Below are 24,714 nucleotides of genomic sequence, written 5' to 3' on the forward strand. Positions count from 1 at the left end.
CTTATGTGATTCGTCTGCGTGAGATTAATTAGGCACGTACTGCGTCATTATCTTGAGGTAGATATCGTAATCTCTTTGTTATGTCTCGCTTTTGTTATTATCTCACGGCGAAATATTTGTCACTCGACGTCATCAATATATACACAATTACCGCCCGGTGTGTTGTTTGAGTTGACAGGTGCGTTTCCTAATTCAGGCGTAAAAAGATGACAATGAAACGAAAGTTTTCTTCTCCAGTAGGAACATACATATATTTGCGTAATACCGCTGAACGTGAATACGAATTCTAAGGTCATAACATTATTGTGAGAAAAATTCCGTCCTGCTTATGTTTGAGATTAAGCTGCGTTACACTGTAGTGAAGATACTAGGTTTCAGTTGTCAAATGAAGTACATCATCCAAGTCCGAGTGTGAAGTTGAGAACTATCCTATATGAAACTTCAAGACATTCAGTGAAATGAAACTCATTTTTCAATGTCGTCGAAAAATACCTCCAGTCCAAAAGGAATGTAATGGTTACACTTTCATACGTTACATGTTCGGTTCTTTGCACAACCGAGTGCTGACTCCAGGAATTTTCTCTTGGAATTTCCACCATTTCCGACATCGGATTCCATCACTTAATGGGTCTTGCACATCGACATCCCTGAATCAGCTTATGATGACCTGGCTTTATTGACTGGAATTTATAGGTACTCACACTTAAAGAGAACCGGCAGCATTCTGTGGAAGAGCTCCACCGACGCAACATCACAATTCTCAATACTGTCACAGCCAGGAAACTCCGTAAAAGCATCTGTGATAAACCTTCGACTGACAAATTCTACAACAGGCGATGACCCGTTTCAATAGTCTCTTGGATATGAATAACATGTAGAGCATTGTCATTAACTAGTCGAATTTTCATTGTTAAACGTATTATTATTGACCATTTAAGTATTTTTGAACTAAAGCTGTTTCGAAACTGGTGAATGATGTTTACTCCCCAAGAAACCGTACTTCCCTTTTGTAATGTTCTAAAGTGGCCGTGTTTGCAGTATGCTAATAGGACTGTGTTCCACCTAGTCTGCAAAACGTAAATTCTTCGGTTTACTTGCCTAGGCATCTTTCGGCATATTTATGTCACCATCAACAAGTTCTCATTTATATTACGCACGTTACTTAGCGATTTGTTTTATCTAAGTACGTGCACTCGTATTAGCAACAAGCTGCCCAACCAAGGATCGACGCCGCGCGGGGTAGCCACACGGTCTCAGTCGTCTTATCACGGTCCGCGCGGCTCCATCTCGATAACAATATGCCACAGTGTCAATTTATCAGTGAATCAGAAACATGAAGTGCAGTGATGTGAAGAGTTTAAAATGCAACTGCAGAAACTGTTATTTGTTAATGAGTACTGGTTACTAAGAACACAACATCACTGTGCCATACCATCTCTTCTTCTTTGTCTCCTTCTTCTTCTCTGGTGTCTCCTCTCTTCTCTCCTTATTATTCTCCAGAGGGAATCCTATAGAATGAAGACCACATGCTAGATTGGATAATGATTGACACAATGTAAACATGAGTGAGTGAATGACCTGATAAAGATTTTAGGCAAAGAGAGAGTAGAAGTGGACTGTAAAACAATTACTATAGAAGACTGATATATATTCAGTGTTCGTTATGCAAACAGTAGCACATAAGCATAAGGTGGACATTAATATAACAGAGGGAGCAACACATGATGCAGTTAGAACAGACTGTGCACTGAATGTTAAATATTTCAGATTACTGTTCACAAAATAAGTGTCATTTAATTCATATTTTGCTTGGACATTTGGAAAGAGAATCACAACTGTTTGACCTGTACCTACACTGCAAGCCTTTACAACTGTCAAAGCCACAACAATATTGTTGTATCTTCAGTCTTTATTGACTACCACCTCACACACAAATATTATGCTGGCTGATAACTGCACATCGAATAATGAAAACATTAGATCATTAATACAATTACTAACTGACCAGGTGTAGAGTCCTATCACTGGCAACTGAATGTACACTGGCACAGAGGTAGACTGACTCAAGAATGTTTGCATACGGCAGAGAAGATGTAAGTGGACGATACCACACTGGCAGCAGCCTGACGCGTTTGTATTTGCCAACTGTGGTACTATCTGCAGGTGATGGTGGTGCTCTTGTTTCGCCAGGCCACCGCTGGCACCATAAAAATGCTGCAATGGCAGGTGGCATGGGTGTGCACTCACATTCCTCCTCTCTTCTGCAGAGCTGTGCCACAGGCATTGGTGCACAAGAAAGGAGGACTGCACCTGCCAGATCCCTGCTGTTGGACAGTCAGCACAGGTGACCCAACGACAACGACATTGGCACAGTTGAGAGAAAATTTCCAAAAGTTCTTGCCAAGTGTCTCAGCACTGCACTAATTCGCTCACAAAGAAAAGCTCATTTCATTCTTCATAAGTGAATTCATGCAACATGGACACACATGACAAGAAAGGATGAGGAACTTTTGGACACCTATTGACTAAGTAACAGCATGCATCGACACACAACTGGGACAAGATTGACAGCATCATTCACAGAAGCATGCAGAATGAACTCAACTGCTACACTGAGCAACAGAAGAAAAAGTTTACAAGCTGGGAGAAGCAGACTGACATGGCAATTCTCTACATGTCTTGCACAGTGGCCGATCACACCAAATGACAATTGAACAAAGAGGAATAGTCCCTCCTTCAAAAAGGAGGGAATTTTGCTGTCATCTAGAGACTGGTACCTAAGGGGGGTATCACTGCTAATACCAAAGTTGTCATTCAGGCCCTTCCTTGTGGAACAGCTGAGGAAATACAAAAGGAAACTGCCAAGATACTACATTGAGCAATGTCACAAGCTTGCTACTTGAAGATAGAAGGATTACAACCTGTCAAGAATCTTACTGCCAACAAGAGAATATTGGTACTGCCTGGAAGGGAACTATAGCCCTCATAATGAACACTGAAGATTATAAGCAGAAGAGCCAAAAACTAAGTGGAGATCTGATGCAGCTGATCACATGGAATATGAATCAGTTAATCAAGGTATCTTCTCTCTCAGCAGACATACACTGTATGGATTACCAAAGATTCAGAAGAATTCCATTATGACTGATTATTAGTGCTCCTGGCTCACTGATGTATAAACTGGCAAAACACTTAGCCTCTATGCTTCATCCGCACCACCAAATGACCTCCTGGTCAGCTTTGATGTTGTTTCTTTGTTTACCAAAGTGTCACTCAATGATTCTCTGGAATATATCGGTTCCATTTTCCCGCATGATAACAGCAAGCTCCTTCATGCATGTCTCACAGTGAGCTATTTCATGTGGAATGACAATGTCTATGAACAGCTGGAAGGCAACGCCATACGTAGTCCACATTGTTCAGTAATGGCCAACTTCTTCAAGGAACATTTTGAAGTACAGGTACTAGACTTGGCAGACTGTGAACCTAAGATGTGGTACAGATACGTCAATGATACCTTTGTTGTGTGGAGCCGTGATAAGGAACAGTTTTGTGGCTTCCTAAAATACCCAACAGTCTCCATGCCAACATAAAATTTACCACACAGGTTGAAAAGAACCAACAGTTAACCTTTCTAGATGTGCTGGACATGAAAAATGGTGAAAAACCTGGAATACAGTGTGTATCAAAAACTGACACGTACAGACTGATACGTCCACAAACTATCAAATCACAACCAGAGCCAGAAAAAGAGGCATGATTAACACACTCATTATGCAAGTAAGATGAATAAGTGAGCTGCAGCATCTCAGCTGTGAGCTGCAACACTTGGAAAGTATGAGGAGCAATGGGTACTCCACCAGTTACCTAAGAAGTGTCACAGAATCAAACACTCAGTGTAGTGACACACTGGAAAAATAAATGTCAGATATGGCCTTTCTGCCATACGTTCCCAGAACGATGGATAGGAACAGCCACATAGTGCATAAACATGACATAAAGATTATTTATAAACCAACAAAGAAGATCAATGAGTGTCTCAGATCAGCCAAGGAGAAAAGAGACCCACATGAAATATTGGGAATATACCAAATACCATGTACACATGGAAAAGTCTATATTGGAATGATTGGGTCATCAATCAGCACCAGGATCACCAAAACAAGCAGCACTGCAGGTTGTGGCAGGTAGAGAAACTGGCCTTGGTGGAGCACGCACTATTTGACTGACCACACAGTGAAATTCATTATCACGAAAGCCCTTGCCGTAGAAGAGCACTATTACACCCACTTGTTCAGGGAAGCTATACATATATGCAAACATGACAACAGCTTCAACAAGAAAGGAAAAAGCCTCAATGTGAATGGCTCTTGGATTCCCGTGCTGAAGAGATCAACCATTGCAGGTAGTGAGGGAAGAACCGCAGTGGAAATGACCACGGAAAAGCCCTTGAATATTGACACACTAGGTACATATAATGCACTGCCACAAGCTTGAATAATACAATCCATCAGCAGCAATGGAGAGTGAGGCTTTGACAATGTCAGCCACTTGTGCTGGCACAACATCAGAAAAATTATCAAACAAATGTTGGTCAAAGAACCCGAGGCAAAAGCCAATAGGCAATTTGTCAAAATTAATCATCATTGAAATAAAGAAAGAGGAAGAAAAACAATGTTTACATAATTATTAAAACAATGCTTGTGAACAGTTTTATAAGATTTAAGAAGGAACAATCCAGTCAACAAAATGAAGTGATGGCTAAATTAAATAATAGTTTGGCTAGTAAAATCAAGTCACTGGGTGACGAAATTGAGTCATCAAGAAAAGGACTAAAACAGCCATTGGGGGCTAAATTGGACATATGTACAACAAAGCAAAAAATTTAGAAAAGTCACTATGAAGCTCAATATTTTGACCATGGAAGCAGAAAAGGAACTTACGATCTACAGAAAACAGTGCTGTAAATGTAGAATTGGAGCAGATAAATAATGCTGGAAATGTAATGTTGTTAAAAGAAACCAAAAACATCATTTCTGATTAAGGCAGTGTGGCAGTAGTTGATGTTTGTAAACAAACTGTTACACATGTCATGAATGAAACTGCAAATTGTTCTGATGTTGTACATAACAGTTATGTAAATATTAATAATATAATGTCAAATCAAAACAAGTGCTTCCAAAGACATTCATGTTAGTAGTAAAAACAGATGAGATTGAGTATAGTGACAATTTGTGTACACCATTCCTTTAAAGACACAAGGGGCATATACTTTCTTTTGTATATGATGTGTTTGGCCAACACAGAGTTCTGAGCTGATGTGGATCTTACTTCAAAATTTTCATCTTCCAGAGAAACATCCTTTTTCTAATTATCCTCTCAATCTTCAGGTAATCTCCTACTGTCATACTGTGTTCCTTCGGTAGGTGTTAGTAGGATATTTCAAGTGTAATTACACAGTGGTAATAATGAGAAATTTGTTTATTATTTGTCCAAAAGACACGTATGATTGTGAAATTAAATTTCAATTCAACTCATTAAACTAAAGAAATGATTTAACATGTTTATCACCACAGGCATTTTACGCTAATTCAATTGAAAGGTACCTTTACATGTATGCTTATTCAGTGAAAAAGTTGTGTTGCAGTTTGAAAAAGTACATTTTGGCTGTCTTAAGACAAAATATTTTTTAAATTTGCTATACTATGGTGTCTGGGTTCACTGAAGTTACATAGATCACAAATTTTGGAAACACTAATGTAGCAGCACCACAGTTTAAAATAGGGAAGTTAGATTTGGTGCAGTATTTCAGAGCGCGCAAGTTACAGTCGGATGTGGGCTGGATTGCAGTAAGTTACGCTGACTAGTGGTTGCGAGGTGGAATGGAGGCCACAGGGGCCATCGAACTGCTGAAAAGCGTAAACACAGCGGTTTGCATGTTGCAAGCTATAAGAAGAAGAGGCCCACTGGCGCAACTGTGGTGTGGGGCGTATGTGACTCGGACCAAAACGTTGGCGAAACAGAGCCGTGAAGCTGAGTATAAATAGCTGTGGTTTTCTAACGAGATTCATCCAAGTGTGGCAGCTGTCCTGGACGGTGGGGCGTGTCACACTACTGACGACACACGGCAACAGATGGGGCAATAGTGTCCCAGTCCACGGAGAGTCGTCGGTTCGACCCTCTGAGGCCGACGTGGGGTCCACAGCCAGCCAGGGCGGGCCACTCTTCGGGTTGCTACTGCGGACAGTCTTCTCGGCTCCCGACACATGCCGGAGACTTACAAGGCGAGGGCCGCAGCTTCAGACGCCGTAACGGGAGCAGTCATTGCCACCACATTCCCAGCTACACCAGCTGAGGAAGAAGCAGCAGTGAGGCCAGCTACGGCTCCCGGCGGAGCAGTGCGGCGTCAACTGGGACGGTGGCCGCTGAGTCAGCTGCTAGCGCAGCCATCCTGACATAATTTTTACTCTACAGCTGGCGTACAAGGCCGGCTCGACACAGAGCATTGCACACAGGCCGCTCGGGGTACTTCCTCAGCAATACGGGGCCTGTGACGCGGACTGAGGTCAACAAAGCTCTGTAGTGGAAATAAATCATTTGAAAAGCTTGGACGAGTTTTAATACGGCACCTCCTGGCACCCATCCACTACATTTGGTGTCAGAATAGTGGACGTCGTTGTCCAGTATGATGTTCGAGCCCACCACCTGCAGTACAGTCACAAGATGTGGTGAGTGGTGTCAAAATTGTTCTTTTGAGTGTTGGACGTTTTCTTTCTTGTTGGTGTTTTGAGCATAGCTTGCCAAGCCACATTTTAGATGTTTGCGTGGGCATAGTATTTTTTGTTGTCAGAATAAGTGTTAGTATGTTCAGGGAATAACATTGTTTTCTGGCGTTTAATGGCTGGCTCTGAGCACTATGGGACTTAACATCTATGGTCATCAGTCCCCTAGAACTTAGAACTACTTAAACCTAACTAACCTAAGGACATCACACAACACCCAGCCATCACGAGGCAGAGAAAATCCCTGACCCCGCCGGGAATCGAACCCGGGAACCCGGGCGTGGGAAGCGAGAACGCTACCGCACGACCACGAGATGTGGGCGGCGTTTAATTACTTTTGTGTTAATTTTAGTATGATGTTATTGAGCATGATGATATGGACTTGTAGGAAGTCAGATTGTTATTGTACTTAAATGATTTTTTCAGGACTAACTGAGAACAAAAGCAACACAACAGCAGCGTCAAGGACGCAAGGTGTGTCGGAACCAGAAGCAGTACAGATTTTAATGGAAAATATAGCACAATTGACAGTGGACAATACACAGTTGAGAAATGAATTAACATCTAGAAGTGAGCAGGAAACCGCATCTGATCAGTCATTGTTGCCTAGGGGGCACGAGATTGATCCAGCCACCACGAGTTTGATTATTCCGTTTTCTGGCAAGGCATCTGAGGATGTGCATTCATTTGTGGAGGACTTGGAAATTTCAGCTGCGATGAATGGTTGGTATGATGAGCAATTGTTACATGTAGCCAAGATTAGACTAACGGGTGAAGCGAAAACATATGTAAGGTGTTCTGAGGCCTTAAGGAAGGCAGGACAGTTTAAGCAGTTAAAGGAAGGGCTTTTACAAACATACAAGAAACAGAATAGTGCTCGGTACTTTAGGGAGAAGTTAAGTACAATGACAAAGAGACAGGGGAAGACGGTGGAGAAATTTGTAGACAGGATAAGGGAAATTAATGAGTACACTTACGAGTTGGGTCAGAGCGATGAAGTGAATAGCGTTCTGTTGCACAAGGCCGAGCAAAGGGCACTTTATGTATTTCTGAGAGAGTTACCAGCACATATGTCACAGAAAGTGCGTGAAGGAACTCCAAAAGATTTGTATTCGGCCATTCAGCTGGCAATTCAGTGTGAGGAAATAGACGTGGCAACAGGAGTACGCGAGAGGCACACAGTATTTGCAGCAATTATAAAATGTTATAAATGTGGTCATACGGGACATGTGCAGAGGCAATGTACCCAGTCACCAAGGAACAGAGGAAGGGGTGGAAATCAGCAGCGTGGAGGATGGAGAAATGGAGATAGGAGAGGTGGACAAGCGTTAAATGACAGAGGGGGCCCAAGACCCCACTAAAGGAGCTCCCGTTTAATTTCAATGCTATGAACACGTATGCAGAGGTGGAATGTTCAGTGGTAGGATCTGTAGGAACTAAAAAGTTTAAGATTTTGTTGGACACAGGGGCGCAAGTGTCAATGGCTACTAAGAATATAGTGGGACGAATGAAGATAGACCCACAACGTTATAGATTGCGTGGAGTGGGGGATAAGGAGGTCACGCCTTTGGGGTCGGTGACATAGAGAAGGTCCTATTTAATGCATGAATGGAGGTAGTACCATGGGTGAGCGAAGGCTACGACATGATCCTAGGAGTAGATTTCTTGCGTCAACATCATGCCAAAATTGACCTTGGACAACGAACTGTGGAACTTATTGGAATGTTATTTCCACTAGGGGAAACTGTTGTCAATGCAGAGCTGTCGCATGGGGCGTTCAACGTAATGAACAAACCAATTGAACCACGTACATTAGCATTAAGGCTTAATTCGCGTGAGTGTGTGTCTGGTGGCACCGGGAAGTCGCTTTGGGTAAGTGTGGAGTCAAATCTACCTGTGGGTACAGTATGTGTTATTGAACCATTGAAGGATAATGAAGATTTGGGCTCACTGGGTTGTTTTGTGAAACATAGTGTTGTACGCGTACAGGAGGGGAACAACGGGCGAGTAGTTCCCGTGAACATGGATAATTTTAGCGCGGTAGACGCGAATTTGAGGAAAAGAGTTTTAGTAGCAAATTTGGATGTGCCAGATGATGAAGACTGGTGTTCGAGAGGTAGGCGAAGCGATCAAACACTAACTGCCAATGCAACTGCATTGCGTGACAAAATTAAGCATTTGAAAGGAGGAGAAAGAGAGCATATAGAAGAATTATTATGGGAGTTTAAGGATTTGTTTTTTCCCACAAGGGCCGTTACCAGCAACGCCATTAGTTCAACATAGGATACCAACAGCGAATGAAGCACCGGTTTACCGTAAACCATACAGCTGATTATGGAGGATTTCATTGATCAGCAGCTTGTGGACAGTATTATAGTGCATAGCAATAGCTGCTGGGGGAGCAGGCATTGTTGTTGTGCCTAAAAAATCTGCGGATGGAACTAAGAAATACAGGTTCTGTTGTGACTACCAGTACCTCAATAATAAGACAGTAACGGATGCATACCCCATTCCAAACATATCGGAGACTTTGGACAACTTAGGACAGCGCCAGTACTTTTCTACGATGGATTAGACAAGTGATTATCATCAGTTAGAGGTGTCTCCAGAGGATCGTCCAAAAACTGCTTTCTGTACACCTGGAGGCCATCACCAGTACATTAGAAAGCCATTCAGTTTGAAAAACACAATGGCAACGTTTCAGAGGTTGCTAGACAGTGTCTTGAGGGGTTTGAAACCACAGCAGTATCTTTTCTATTTGGATGACATTATAGTGTTTTCAAGTAGTATGGAGCAACATAGACAGCGGTTAAGGGAAGTCTTTATGAGGTTAAGAGCAGCTTGTTTGATGAGCCTGGAGAAGTGTCATTTCGCATTAGAAGAAGTAAAATATTTGGGTCATATTATCAGTAAGAACGGAGTGCGAACAGATCCAAGGTTGGTACAGGCTGTAAGGGATTTCCGGGAACCGAAAACAGTTAAGGAAGTGCAGTCATTCACCGGAATTTGCAATTTCTATCGAAAGTTCGTGAAGGGTTTTGCAGATTTAGTAGAGCCGTTGACGCGATTGTTACCGAAGGGTGTGAAATTTGAGTGGACAGAAGAGTGTCAGAAAGCGTTTGACAGACTGAAAGAAGTGTGAACATCAAGTCCGGTTCTTGTGTTTCCAGATTTTGAAAAGGACTTTATACTAGCATGCAATGCATCAAATCAAGCATTAGGGTGTGTTCTTAGTCAGGAAATTGCTGGGAAAGAACATCCTGTAGCCTATGCGTCTAGGCAGTTAAATGCAGCAGAGAATAATTTCTCAACAACACAGAGGGAGATGCTTAGCGTAATCTATGGAATCACATATTTTAAATCTTATTTATATGGGAGACGATTCCGGGTAGTGACAGATCATGCTGCATTGAAGTGGTTGTTGGGGTTGAAGGATCCAAAAAATACAGGACACGGACAACGATTGTAAATTGTATCAGACGCAGCCACAGTTTAATGTGTACAATGGTCTTCTGTGCAGGGAAATGAAGTTAGGGCCAAGGGTAGTAGTGCCAGCGAAGTTGAGGGATGAGGTTTCAAAGGAAGCACATGATCGTGTGTTATCCAGTCATGGAGGATGTAGAGCGACAAACAGGAGAGTGGCGGAGAGGTATTGGTGGAGAGGTAGGAAAGGAGATGTGGATCAGTATGTCAAGAATTGCATACCATGTGCGCAGAGAGCAGATTTGAGTCGCAAACAGATACAGCTACAATGATTACCGGAAGCAACATGTCCATTCTCTTTCCTAGGGATTGATGTCTTAGGACGTTTTAGGCGAACACCATCGGGGATCAGATTTGTTCTGACAATAATAGACCATTTTTCAAGGTATGTGGAGATGGTGGCTATGCCAAATCAACGGGCAGCAATGGTCGTGCAAGTGTTAGTAAACAACTGGATTTTGAAGTTTGGTGTACCAGAGACAATAATTACTGACCAAGGGACCAACTTCATGTCGAATTTAATGAAGGAACTGCGTAAATTGTTGAATGTAAAGAAGTTGAGGACGAGCGCATTGCATCCAAAGGCCAAAAGAAGGACAGACGGGTACACAGAACAATCGGGAAGATGCTGAGTTTTTATGTGGATTCTCATCACCGTCAGTGGGATGAGTGTTTGAAGCATATTCTATGCGCATAAAATGCAAAAGTCCATACAAATACCGGTTTGTCTCTGTATGAGGTAGTGTATGGGCGAAAAATGCTGTCACCGTTTGATTTAGTGAAGCTACAGAAAGGAAGGACTGGTGAATCTGTACATCAATTCGCAAGAACAATTCGGGATGTTTGGAAATGAGTACAAAAGGCAAATACGAAGGTTTTGGAAAGGCAGGAAGACACAGTAAAGCGGAAAGGAAGTTTACCGCAGTATAGGGTGGGGCAATGGGTAATGCTGTCAAGTCCCTAAATGCAAAAAGGGAAAACTAAGAAGTTCCTCATGAGGTATCAAGGGCCATACCAAGTTGTTGAAACTACATCTCACGTTAATGTTAAGCTTCAGCTGCCAACTAGAACCACGATAGTACACGTTGGGCAATTACGGCCATTTAAGGGTTGCCCGGATGTGATTCCAGGCATGTCACAGGAAGGAAAGAGGAAGAAAGAGAGAGTGGAGAGAGGTGCTACGCACAGAGGAAATCAGGAAGATATAGTACAACATGAAGTATCATATGCTTTGCGTTCTAGAAAGTAGTAGAGTATTTGCAGAGTTTTTTTTTTTTTATTTTCTTGACATGTATCAATTGGGTTTGTGTGGATTAATTAGGCATTGTATTTTATGTGTGTTTTCGAATATTGTAAGCCTGCTAGGGGCAGCAGTCTTTTTGAAGAGGAAGGGTGATGGTGATCAGTGTCCTCAGGTCACTGAAAAGGGAAGTGTAGCATATGACGTATGTGGAGTGTTGTTGGAGAAATAAATATGTCGGAGTAAATTTTGCGGCATAGCCATAATAAATATGTGTTGAACGATGTCAGAGTCGTACGATTTCTTGTTTAAATTTTTAGTTATTGAGAGTGCTGGGTCAGGAAAGTTGTGTTTATTGCACCAGTTCATATAATGTAAATTTAAGGATAAAAGTCGTCACACAATCGGTGTTTGAATCAAAAATAGTGAATGTTGGAGGAAAATCCGTGAAGCTACAAATATGGGACACGTGCATGGTGCAGTTATTTTTAGCCACGGGGAAAGGAATAGACTGTTGAAGGACGTCGTGGAACCAAAATTGAACTTGCAACAAGTTGGGATGCATTGGATCTCTGATACTAGTAGCAAGTTGTTTTGAGCAAAGAGTGTTTACGGAAGCGAAACGTATGGAGCTCCAAGGAAGTGGAATTTTAATCAATGGAACTGAGTGTAACATAATAGGACCAACCTTTCACCTGTCACTGTCAATGTCAGGAGTCACACAAGTGAATGTTACGCAGCCACAGCTGTACTGGCCTGAAACCACTTTAGAGTTTTTGCCAAGACAGAATCTGACCTTGTTAAATCAAACTCTGGAGCCAGGTCTGTTGAGATCCGTAAACAAATTCATTATAGAGCAAGAGGGGTGCATATCAGCCAAACAGCTTGTTCAACATGTCATGCAGTATAGGGAAAGGCAACGGCAAATAGCGATCATTTTGAGCACCACGGTGCCAAGTGGCATCGCAGCCTTAACTTTGTCATGTGTTGTTTTCTTTCTGATCAGGCAGAGAGCTAATTCCAAAAGGGAACCAAGGGTAGTCCAAGTCCAAGAGGATTGGATACCGAGGGCATGAGATGAGTAGGTAAGGGGTTGATCAAGCAGTGGTCACCCAGTAAGGAATTTTTACGTTTTGTTTTATGTCATGGTTTAAGGGGGCACTAGACCACATTTAAGTTTTCTAGTAGTAAGTAAGCATGTCGTAAGTGCCAATCCAAACAAGTTTGAGAGTTAGTTAAAGGATGACCCAGGGACTGGGTCTTTCCGAAGTGGGGAAGTTAGATTTGGTGCAGTATTTCAGAGTGCACGTTACAGCCGGGTGCGGGCTGGATTGCAGTAAGTTACGCTGACCAGCTGTTGCGAAGTGGAATGGAAGCCACAGGGGTCATTGAACCACTGAAAAGCGTAAACACAGTGGTTCACATGTCGCAAGCTATAGGAAGAAGGGGCCCACTGCCGCAACCATGGTGTGGGGCATACGTGTCTCGGAGCGATGCGTTAGCGAAACAGAGCTGTGAAGCCGAGTATAAATAGATGTAGTTTTCTAATGAGATTCTTCCAAGTGTGGCAGCTCTCCTGGACGGCAGGGCAAGTCACGCCACCAGCGACACACGGCAACAGATGGGGCGACAGCGTAACAATCCATGGTGGGTTGTTGCTTCGACCCTCTGAGGCCGACACGGGGTCCGCAGCCAGCCAGGGCAGACCACTCTTCGGGTCACTACCGTGGACAGTCATCTCGGCACCCGACACATGCCGGAGACTTAAAAGGCGAGGGCCGCAGGTTCGGACGCTGGAACGGGAGCGGTCATTGCCACCACATTCCCAGCTACACCAGCTGAGGAAGAAGCAGCAGTGAGGCCAGCTACGGCTCCCAGCAGAGCAGTGCGGCGTCAACGGGGACGGTGGCCGCTGAGTCAGCTGCTAGCGCAGCCATCCTGACGTAATTTTTACTCTACAGCTGGCGTACAAGGCTGGCTCGACACAGTATGTTGCACAGGCCGGTGGGGGTACTTCCTCAGCAATGCAGGGCATGTGATGCAGACCGAGGTCAACGAAGCTCTGTAGTGGAAAATAAACCATTTGAAAAGCTCGGACAAGTTTGAATACGGCACCTCCTGGCACCCATCCACTACACTAAGGAAACATTTACCCTGTAAAGGAAGGATGTCAGGCTTGTTAGATAAATACTGTAATTTTCAAGATCTAAGGTCAGCAAACAAATAAAACTATCATAATGAGAGTTTTTGGTACGAGGGGAGAATACTACACTGAAAATTTCAAATCTAAAGAACACATGTCTTTTACCTCAAGTCCATTTTACTGTGAACAATGTTTAGAGTGAGGAGACTATTTGTCAGACCACATAAAAGGTGAAAATTATGTTTTGTGTGAGTAACTTTGTGTGTGAACTGGAATAATATTTGAAATGTGTTAAAACATTTTTGTCATTTTTGAAAGTGTTGAATATATGCTGAATGATAGAGATTTGAGGGTTGATACGCTATGGTCAGAATAATTTGTAATATGGAGACATTAAGTTGTGGATCTATGGTGAAACATGAGAAGTTGTTTATGAGTATTATGAAGATATGATGTAGCAGGATTATGTATATTGTATGCTGCGATTAATACAGAGGGATTTTTCTTTGTAGTTTGATGAGCTTAGATAAGATATATGAATATATGGTATTTAGATGATGATAATGATTATGATTAGGTTGCATTGTGGTAGGGAACTTTATTCTGTACTGTGGTGTGTGATGATCAGCTATGTCATAAATTATATGTTTGTACCTGGAAATAAGATGAAGGTTTGTACTGAACTGTACTTACTGTGAATCTGATAGAAATGTGAAGAAGTATACAAACTATATCTGATGAATTCATAACAGAACATGTCTTGAGATGAGAAAGTTGTAGAACCATTATTTCTGGAAAATGTTTGAGAGACAGGAAAATAGCTCCTAAATATTTTAAAATATTTTACAACAACTGAATAATTCTTGTAGCAATCTAGAGTATTTAAATAGAATAAAACTTAAGGAAGTATTTTTTTTTTTGGGGGGGGGGGGGGCGCAGTCTATAGTGAAACCAGGGAAACTTTTACTGATGTAGAAAATATCTGGGGAATTGCATTGTCTGACAGTATACCAAACAATTTTGTTGCCATATAGTATTTTATCTGAAGAAGTAATGAACACAATGGAACACTACTATTCAGAAACACAATTTGTAACTGAAATTTAAAAAGCTGCTGTAGGATTATACTTAAAGTTTTTGCCAGATCGTTATTAATGATGTAAATAACATTTGAGGTTTTTTAAAACTTTGTCTGAGAAGGTAATTCAGTAAAGTATAGGTTTTACTATTTTATCATGTTATTATGGTTACACTTTGCTATATGTGATATATATGCCTACCTACACTTGAAGTCTGTACATATTCTGATGCACTTCAAAATCTTGTAACTTATTCCTGTTAGCACCAAAGTCTGGCAAGCAGCTATCTATACTGAACAGAATTTAATTTATTTTTAATTTATTTTATATAACTCCATTCGAACAGGCCTTGGAATGCCCAACAGTACTGACCAACTGCCATGTCTTCCTCAGCTGATGGATGTGGGTATGGAGGGGCAGGGCATGTGGTCAGCACACCACTCTCCCAGCCATTGTCAGTTTTCATGACCTGAGCCGCTACTTCCCAGTCAAATAGATCCTCAGTTGGACTCACAATGGCTGTGTGCACCTTGCTTTCCAATGCCACTTGGCAGACATGGATGATTACCCAACCAAGTACTAGCCAAGTCCGATTGCTTGACTTTGATCTGGAAAAAATCAGTGAAACCACTGTCGCAAGGCCGTTGGATTATTTTATGTAAACTGATGGATTAATGAATACGTATAGGATTATTATCATTTGTGTTGAAGTATGTTACACGTATTTACTTTCCTTATGCATTGTACACATGAAAAGACATCAAGAATAGATTACATGCTTATTCAATTAACATTAACATTGTTAGAAATGTTCAGTACTGTTCAGTTTCTGATACAAGAGACCATGTACCTACATAATTTATACATGGAGAGATCATACAAATGTGTATGCTTATCTGCTGTTGTCTAATGCATGTATGAATATCCACAATGTCACTACCATTGTTACATGTTATAAACATTGTACCATGGATATACCTTGAAACTGTTGCACCACTATTGCACTGAGAGTACCTCATTTGATTTCATCCTGTATAAGAATGTATTAATGGACATATGAAAGAAACATTAAACACTGTGAACTTTGATAGAATAATCTAATTTTTCTTGTGAAGAGAAAGACACTATGGGAACTGCTGATCTATACATATGTGAAAGCAACATTGATATAAGTTTATATTCAAAGAGATATGATGTGATTTACCTATATGTACACTTCACTGACCATATTTATGAAATGCTTTGTATCTTACCTGCCTACGATAAAGTTAGAAAATACTGCTAATGATCACATGGCAAAAACCACATGAAATGTGCTATGAAATTTATTCATGGGCACTGATTATATGAAGAACCAGTTTGAAGTACATTGCCTGACATTGAAAACTGACTACACTATATAAAAAACAAATGCAACTTACAATGTTCTTGACGTCGAAATAATTAGTTGACACATGAACATATTATATATCTTATGATGACTTTAATGAGATGTTCCCACATCACACATGTGAAAGAGGTATGCTACAGAAAGTACCAAAAATGATTACCCTTGATTCTACACAGTAAGTACTAATGACTATGTTGACCACAGTGAAAACTACAAGAGAACTGAATTTAGTTAGTATTACATTTTTTAGTACCTAATTTTGTAAACATTGGCTTCATAGTGATCTGCACCTATCCCCACAACTGGAACAAAATACTGTAGTTGTTAAGAACATACATATGTTACTACTCTTATCTCATGCTCGAATTAGTAATTAATATAATTTCCTGAGGAGTTTACATTTTTATTGTATGCTGTGCAAACTTGTAAAGATTTTACCATGCATTGATCATTTAAAGAACTTTTTTAACCTCCTATATTTGTGTTCTGACTGAGCTACTGGTGTCAGAGACTTTGTGTTGTTTCTGAGAAAAACAAAACAAGTGAAAAGGACTTAAGGAGCCTACTGATGACATGATAATTATGAATTCCCACTGGACACAAACAGAAGCACACATCAAAATTATGCAAATAACTTACGGGTTTGTGCCAGGTGACATCGTCAACCACCGCTGATATTTCGACAGGAGCACACCCTGCCATTCTCAAGGCACAAATGCAAGGAGGAAGAAATGTGCAAGGGAATTTAATACCTCAGTTTACAGAGGAGAAACAAGGAAGATACCACACACAGAACAAGTAACCGCAGAGTCAACACACAACCAAAGATAACCAACATCAGAAATATCATTGTGGCTATTAATCAACAGGTGAGGTAGCACTAATTCTGTCCCTCTATTTTTTGATGAGAGAGCCGGATTCCAAGCAGCAGTTAAACAAAATCCGCCATCTCTGCTTGTAAGATTGCTTGTTGAAATCAAACTATCAAGCAACCTTATAAACAGATTTTGTTTAAATGCTGCTTGGAATCCGGCTCTGTCTCTCATCAAAAAATAGAGGGACAGAATTAGTGCTACCTCACCTGTTGATAAACAGCCACTATGATATTTCTGATGCTGGTTATCTTTGGTTGTGTGTTGACTCTGTGGTTACTTGTTCTGTGTGTGGTATCTTCCTTGTTTCTCCTCTGTGAACCGAGGTATTAAATTCCCTTGCACATTGCTTCCTCCTTGCATTTGTGCCTTGAGGACGGCAGGGTGTGCTCCTGTCGAAATATCAGTGGTAGTCGATGACGTCACCCGGCAGCAAACCCGTAAGTTATTTGAACATTCAATTCGCCAGGTTAAGGTCTCATCAAAATTATTGTATGACATACTCTTATTCTGATATGTGCATGCTAGGACAAAGTCCTGCCCATAGTTTCTAAGTCCATTATTTTGGGGGTGCATGAAGTACACTAAAAACTATGATTCTTAGCTTAGTGAACTGTACAATACCTCTTCATGATGTATACGTGATGTATCAAATGTTGAGCACATACTGTAACCATGCTGAGTGGCTGGTTTAACTTTGTTTGCATACTTAAAACATAATTATTATGATTTATAATTCTTTATAATTAAAATTTGGTGAAATACAGATTCTTTTCACAACAATGTACAGACAGTGTAAACATAGCTGGAAGTCATATTTAAAAAAAAAAAACTTGTATACAAAAACCTAGTTGCTATTACTGTTCAGCCTCATGAAAAGACCTAGGGAATATATTAGCAAGAAAATCCAATCTGCACTTAAAAAGTTATTTTAGTTTTTAAATTCAAGTGATAACTGTTTTATTTTTGCATGTTCTTTATTTTGGAAAGTTTATATAAAAATGTAAATCCAAATTCTGCAACTAGTTCTCAAAAACTATTTAACTTTTGATTCTATGAAATCAATGCTTTAAACTTTTACTTGTACTTAAGCTTCCATTACCGTAAGCTGTATAAGCGGTGGCTACAACAGCCACACAGGCTTAGCTTTGTTACAAATTTTGTCAGGCTCATTTCTGTCATAGATTTTTTACTCTTTTTTGTGACATCTTTTGTGGTGCAATAAACTGTTATAAAGCAAATTATTTTGTTTCACCACATCATTTCACAAGAATTGATTAATGTAATACAAATTGCCTGACAGTACAGAGAACCTATGAATTACTTTCAGGTGGAGAAAACTGCAGAGAATAGATACTTTTCATGTTCATACACTGAGAATTAAAAGCTGTATTAACTTTCAAGCTCAACAAGGTGGTTACATTATAACCTGATGTGGATAGAATCTTTATAAGGTCACGCATGGACCTCTGGACCATCAGCTATTAAATGTGTTCCAGACATGTAAACTTGATGATGTTGAGGGTCAAATTTTTGTGTTTTTTGGTTTATGTGGTCTTTCTGCTATTCAACTCTCCATGGAGGATTAACTCCAGTCACTTCTGCAACAAGAGGCACATATGCCTGTGTTGGAACAGTTGTTGGCTATGATGATCCTGGTTCAGCCACCAGTCATTCACCCACTGCCATCCCCCCCTCCCATGATGAGTCTGTGGAAGCCTGGGATGCTTACAAGAAGTGGCCTTGCCAAAATTTCGTGGTATTCCAGAAGATTGCCACAGAGATCTACAAGGCTCTCTTCTTACCATGAATACCCCCTTAACTGTGCCAGTTAGCTCCTCTGCAAGAAAGCATCACTTTCTTTTGATGATATGTGTCATTTGCTGTCGTGCTATCACAGTACCGGGTAAGACAAACTATAGCTTGCGGTTTATTGGTAGAATCCTAAAGCGATGCAGTCCTTCGACAAAGGAAATAGCTTACAATACGTTAGTTCATCCAGTCTTAGAGTATTGTTCGTCTGTATGGGTCCCTTACCGGTTGGGTCTGATTCAAGAGATTGAGAAGGTCCAAAGAAGAGCGGCAAGATTCATGACTGGTACAGTTAGCCATCGCAAGAGCATTACAAATCTCACATAAAGTTTGAAGTGGGACACACTTGCAGATAGTGAAGGTCCAAAGAAGAGCGGCAAGATTCATGACTGGTACATTTAGCCATTGCAAGAGCATTACAAATCTCATATAAAGTTTGGAGAGGGACACACTTGCAGATAGAGGGTGCACTAAATGGAAGGGGCTACTCACTAAATTCCGAAATCCAGTCTTCACCGAGGATGTAGAGCATATATTATTATATTATTACCACCAACATTCAAATTGCACAATGATCACCATTAAAAGATACGGGAAATTAGAGCTCATACTGAGGTGTTTGTTCACACAGTCGTTTTTTCCCTCGCGCGGTCTGCGAATGGAACGGAGGGGGGAGGGGGGAGGGGGGAGGGGGGAGGGGGGAGGGGGGAGGGGGGAGGGGGGAGGGGGGAGGGGGGAGGGGGGAGGGGGGAGGGGGGGAGAGGGGACATCACTTTGGCATGAATTGTGCCCTCTGCCACACACCACTTGATGGCTAGCGGAGTGTTTATGTAGATGTGGATGCAGAAAGTGTATGCTGTGCATGTTGAACTCCACCATCATCACAAACAGTCACAGCAATTGTATCGAGATTGGGCAGCCAAGCTTCACAGCCTCAGTTGTATGTATTGGTTCATCATGGCTACGTCTCAGGAGTCTTATGCAGACTCCATAGCCAGAGATGCAATCATTCGTTCTGTCCCAGATAAGGAGGTGAGTCCATGTACTTTTCAGTTTGAAGACCATACATTAGCAAACGTTTTGATTATTGCAGAGTTATTCAAGGTCTCTCACACCACAGGCCACGGATTAGAGGCTTGGAGTGATGTCGGCATTGTTGACAGCATGCAACTCCAGTGCATGATGTCCAGCATACTGGGGGAAGAGGAGGTAGCCACAGTACAAACACTCCAACAGTGCTGATGAAGACAAACACATTGTTGGCAGCAGCATCAGTGAATGCCTTCTGTTTTGCACAGCACAAGCAGGCAGCCTGCCCCAAATGGTAGGCATCTTGCCATACATAAAAGAAAAGATCACGTGAGAGCAGTACATCGATCTCAAACCCTCCCCCCCCCCAAACCCCCCGCCCCTCCCCATAGCTGCAATTGCAGGAATCAATAGACACTGATATTCATACTGTTTCGTTGTTTTGTTAACCACAGTCTGCAGGCCAAAACAAATTATTCACTGAAGTGCAAGTGATGGATAAGTCATTAATCCTACAAATCAACATGGGGGCCACTGTGTCACTGCTCAACTCTCAGACATATGCTGGGCTGTGGTCCCCAACGCTGGCATGCTTCAAGCATCGGTTGGTGAGCTATAACAAGCAGCAAATTTCTATTACTGGCCAATTCACAGCCAGTACAGTTTACAAGCCAGTTATCCATTCTATTATGTATTTGGTGCTTAACAATGCAAGTACTAAAATGTTTGGGTTCAGTGCCTTTGCTACTTTGAGTTTTCTATTACAGATGTGGTGCATCTGGTGTCAGAACAGATGCCTCAGCACGAGTTGGATACCTTGTGTTCTGAGTTTTTGTATCAGTTTGCCACATCGTTGGATTCAATAAACAATTTCACGATACACATCACCCTCAAATCTCTGTCCACCCCCACTATTTTCAGGCGCAACTGGTGCTGGTGGTGGTGGTGGTGGTGGTGGTATATCTATATAGGGTGGTCTACAGTGAAGTCATCAGTTCCTGTACTCTCGAAAAGAGCACAAGTGTGACTTGTACCAGTAACTTCACCTGACCAGGTTAAGACGTAGCTGGATCACTTAACATCATTGAGATACCTCAATTGAATGGAATGGGCTACACCAATAGCAATCAAAAAGGTGTCCAGTCAGCTTTAGTACTGTGGAAACTTCACGGCCACTGTTAAAGCACAGTGGGTCACAGACACTTTCCCCCTGCCTCGCCCAGAGGAGTTGCTCACAAAATCGGCTGGTGTGAATTCTTTTCAAAACTTGACTTGGCTGAAACCTACCTCCAGATTCTGTTTGATGAAGCATCAAAACAGTTGCTTTAATCTACTTTTCAGTCTCTATCTCAAGCTTATGGGTGTTCAGTGCCAAGGTTAACAGCATCAGCCTCTATCAGTATCGATGCCTAATGTTTGGAGTCACTAATGCACCTGGCATCTTTCAGTGTTTCTTAGAACAGGTTACCATGTTTGTCCCTCATTACACTAAATAGCTTGATGATACTTTTGACACAGTGCTACCATGGTGGGTCACTTATGTAACCTCCTTTCTTTGCTTAATGTTCTACAGGCTGCGGGTCTCAAATTTAATCTCACTAAGTCTCACTTTTTCCAGCCTTCCATAAGTTATCTGCATTGTGGAATTTGCTGGCAGGGTGTTTCCTATGGAATAACATGCCATCACCATTAGGGCTTTGCCCTGTCCACATAATCTATAAAACTTCAGGCATTCCTTAGCAAAGTGCTGTACTATCACAATTTTATTCCCAGAGCAGCTACTCTCATTCACCCATCACATCTATTGCTTCAGAAAAGCACTCCTTTTGTTTGTTCTGTGGGTAGTCTTCACTCTACGCTGTGTTTTGCAACATTTCAACACAGCAAGCATCTGGTCCTGGCCACAAATGTGTCCCAGTATGAGGTGAGGGTGCTCCTGGCCCATTGCTATTGAGATGGCTTTGAACTATTGTGTTTGTGTCAAAAACATTCAACTAAGTTCAGCAACATTATTCTTAAGTGTCAAAAGAAGCTCTTGGTACTGTCTATGCCTTAATAAAAATTTCATGTGTTCTTGTATGACACAAAATTTCATTTAATTACATACCATAAGCCCTTGGTTTCCCTGTTTAGCCCATTGGCATCCTTATCGGATAAAGCCACTCATCATCATTAGCAGTGGACACCGTTCTTGCCCCGATACAATTATAAGATCAATTTCTGTCTGACATCACAAATGTGCGAGCAAATGCACATGCACTGTCCCAGCTCCCCATGGGTCCTGACCCTTTGTTTGACCAGGAGGAACTGCTTTGTTTTCAACTGGATAAGAAGGCCAGGCATAGGGTGGATTGCCTCCCCATCACTAGTTCCCATATCACCTCAGCTGTGGTAGAAGATCCTGTGCTCCAGTGGCTTGTACACATGATAACACATGTGACATGACCTTCCTCTCGGCTAGGCATTGGACCTGGTTCAAAAGTTTTACGCATTGCACCATCGCCTCTGCCTCTCAGATGGCATTTGTCTCCTCTCAACGAAGGGGTATACTCCTCCTGTTGTGGTTCCAGTGGCTCTGTGGCATAATGTTCTCTGTTTATTATATGAGGGTCACTGTGGGATTCAACAGGTGGCACTGCACACGGTTTTTTCACCGACAACTACACAGCTTTGGGAAAGAGTCCACATTGATTTCAGAGGTCATTTTTTAGACATTGGTCATCAATTCATGTTGCAATCTTTCAATGGCTTTTGTGCACACAAGGGCATTCACCACATCTCGACACCTCCGTTCCATCCCCTGTCGAACAGCACGCAAAACACCTTTTCCTAAAGTTTAAGATGTAAATATACAAGAACATACAAGATTTCCTGGCCAAGGAGGCTCTCATATTTTTTAAGCTCTTACAGAATGATGCCGACTGGTGCCAAAGATCCGACCGAGCTCCAGCATGGCCATCAGCCACGGACACTGCTCAACCTCTCGTTGTTGAGAAGGCAACCCCCAGCAGTGCTGGTTTTCACAAAATTCATGTCCTGCACACAGTTTGGGGAAGGGCGTTTAGACAGTGCCATCACTGGATTCCAGGCATCATCCACAACCAGTGCTGTCACCACATTTCATAGTTTGCATTGAAGATCAATTCGTGGCATGCCAGCAGAGTCAGTTCTACATCTACATCTATACTCTGCAGACCAACGTGAAATGCATGGCAGAGGGTATGTCCAGTTGTACCAGTTATTAGCGTTTCTTCCTGTTCCATTCTCGTGTGGAGAGTGGGAAGAATGACTGACTGAATGCCTCTGTGCACGCTGTAATTATTCTAATCTTATCCTCACAATCTCTGTATGAGCGATACATAGGAAGTTGTAGTATATTCCTAGAGTCATCACTTGAAGCCAGTTCTTGAAACTTTGTTAATAGGCTTTCTTGAGACACTTACATCTATCTTCAAAAGTCTGCCAGTTCAGTTCCTATGACAGTCTCCCATGGATCAAATAAACCAGTGACCATTCGTGCTGCCCTTCTCTGTATACAGTCAACATCCCCTGTTAGTCATATTTGGTATGGGTCTCACAAATTTGAACAATACTTATTTGTAAGCAATCTACATTGTGGACTGATTGCATTTCCAAAGTATTCCACCAATAAACAAAAGTCCACCATCCGCTTTAACCACGGCTGAGCCTGTGTGACCATTCCATCTCATATCCCTGCAAAGTGGTATTTGTATGAGTTGACCAGTTCCAATAGTGATTCATTGATGTTATAGTCATACAATATTATGTTTGTTGTTTTGTAAAGTACACGATTTTACATTTTTGAACATTTAAAGCAAGTTGCCAATCTTGGAACCACTTTGAAATCTTATCAAGATCTGACTGAATATTAATACAGCTTCTTTCAGGCAACACTTCATAGTAGATAACTGCATCACCTGCAAAAAGTCTGAGGTTACTATTAATATTATCTTCAATGTCAGTAATATACAACATGAAAGGTAAGGATCCAAACACACTCCCTTGGGGCATATCTGAACTTACTTCAACATCTGAGAATGATTCTCCATCCAAGACAACACGTTGTGTCCTCCCTACCAAAATGTCCACAATCCAGTCACAAATTTCACTTGATACACTACATGATCAAATTTTTGACAAGAACCATAGGCGTGGTACTGGGTCAAATGTTTCTCAGAAATCAAGAAATAGTGCACCTACCTGACCACCTTGACCCAAAGCTTTCAGTATGTCGTGAGAAAAGTGAGAGTTGGGTTCCACATGATCGATGTTTCCGGAATCCATGCTGAGTGGTATGGAGTATGTCATTCTGTTCTAGATACCTCATTATGTTTGAGCTCAGAATATGTTCCAAGATCCTACAACAAATCAATGTTAAGGATATGGGACAATAGTTTTGTGGATCACTTTCACCGCTCTTCCAACAGCAGCAGCTCATGCAGCAGCAGCAGCTCCAGTTAGACATCTTACAAAAGTCAATGTCGTTGCTAATGGACAAAGTCGATGCCCAGGACGCATCACCACAACAGCTTCTGATTCCTTGGGTGTCCGATGCTTTCCCACGTCTGCCAAAATTCCCACCATTTAATGACACTAAAGAAGACTGGAGAACATACTTACATCGGCTGAAACAACATTTCAAAGCTTTTCAAGTCACAGATGACCCCTTGCAGTAGTTGTTGTTTTTGTCTTGGGCCTCTCCAGAGACATTCTTTCTTCTCCGCAAGTTGGAACCCTTGTCCGATCCTGTGGCTCTCTCTTTCCAGGAGATATGCCTTTTGCTGACAAACTATTATTCACAGTGCTACCATGTGGTCGCCTCTCGGCTGAAGTTCCACCAGTGCCATAAACAGCCTGGTCAAT

General features: G+C 41.7%; 1 protein-coding gene across 1 annotated transcript in view; it reads right to left on the minus strand.

The window, feature by feature from the left end:
* Positions 1–1,404: 1,404 nt before the first annotated feature.
* LOC126204301 (uncharacterized) overlaps positions 1,405–24,714 on the minus strand; it is a 36,779-nt gene continuing 13,469 nt past the window's right edge. Inside the window, exons 2-3 of the mRNA XM_049938688.1 lie at positions 15,100–15,335; positions 1,405–1,508 (exon numbers count right to left, since the gene is read on the minus strand). Of these exons, the coding sequence (XP_049794645.1) occupies positions 1,405–1,508; positions 15,100–15,335 (340 nt within the window). The remainder of the gene's footprint in view (positions 1,509–15,099; positions 15,336–24,714) is intronic.

The sequence above is a fragment of the Schistocerca nitens genome, chromosome 9 (genome assembly GCF_023898315.1).
Source record: "Schistocerca nitens isolate TAMUIC-IGC-003100 chromosome 9, iqSchNite1.1, whole genome shotgun sequence".
Taxonomy (NCBI): domain Eukaryota; kingdom Metazoa; phylum Arthropoda; class Insecta; order Orthoptera; family Acrididae; genus Schistocerca; species Schistocerca nitens.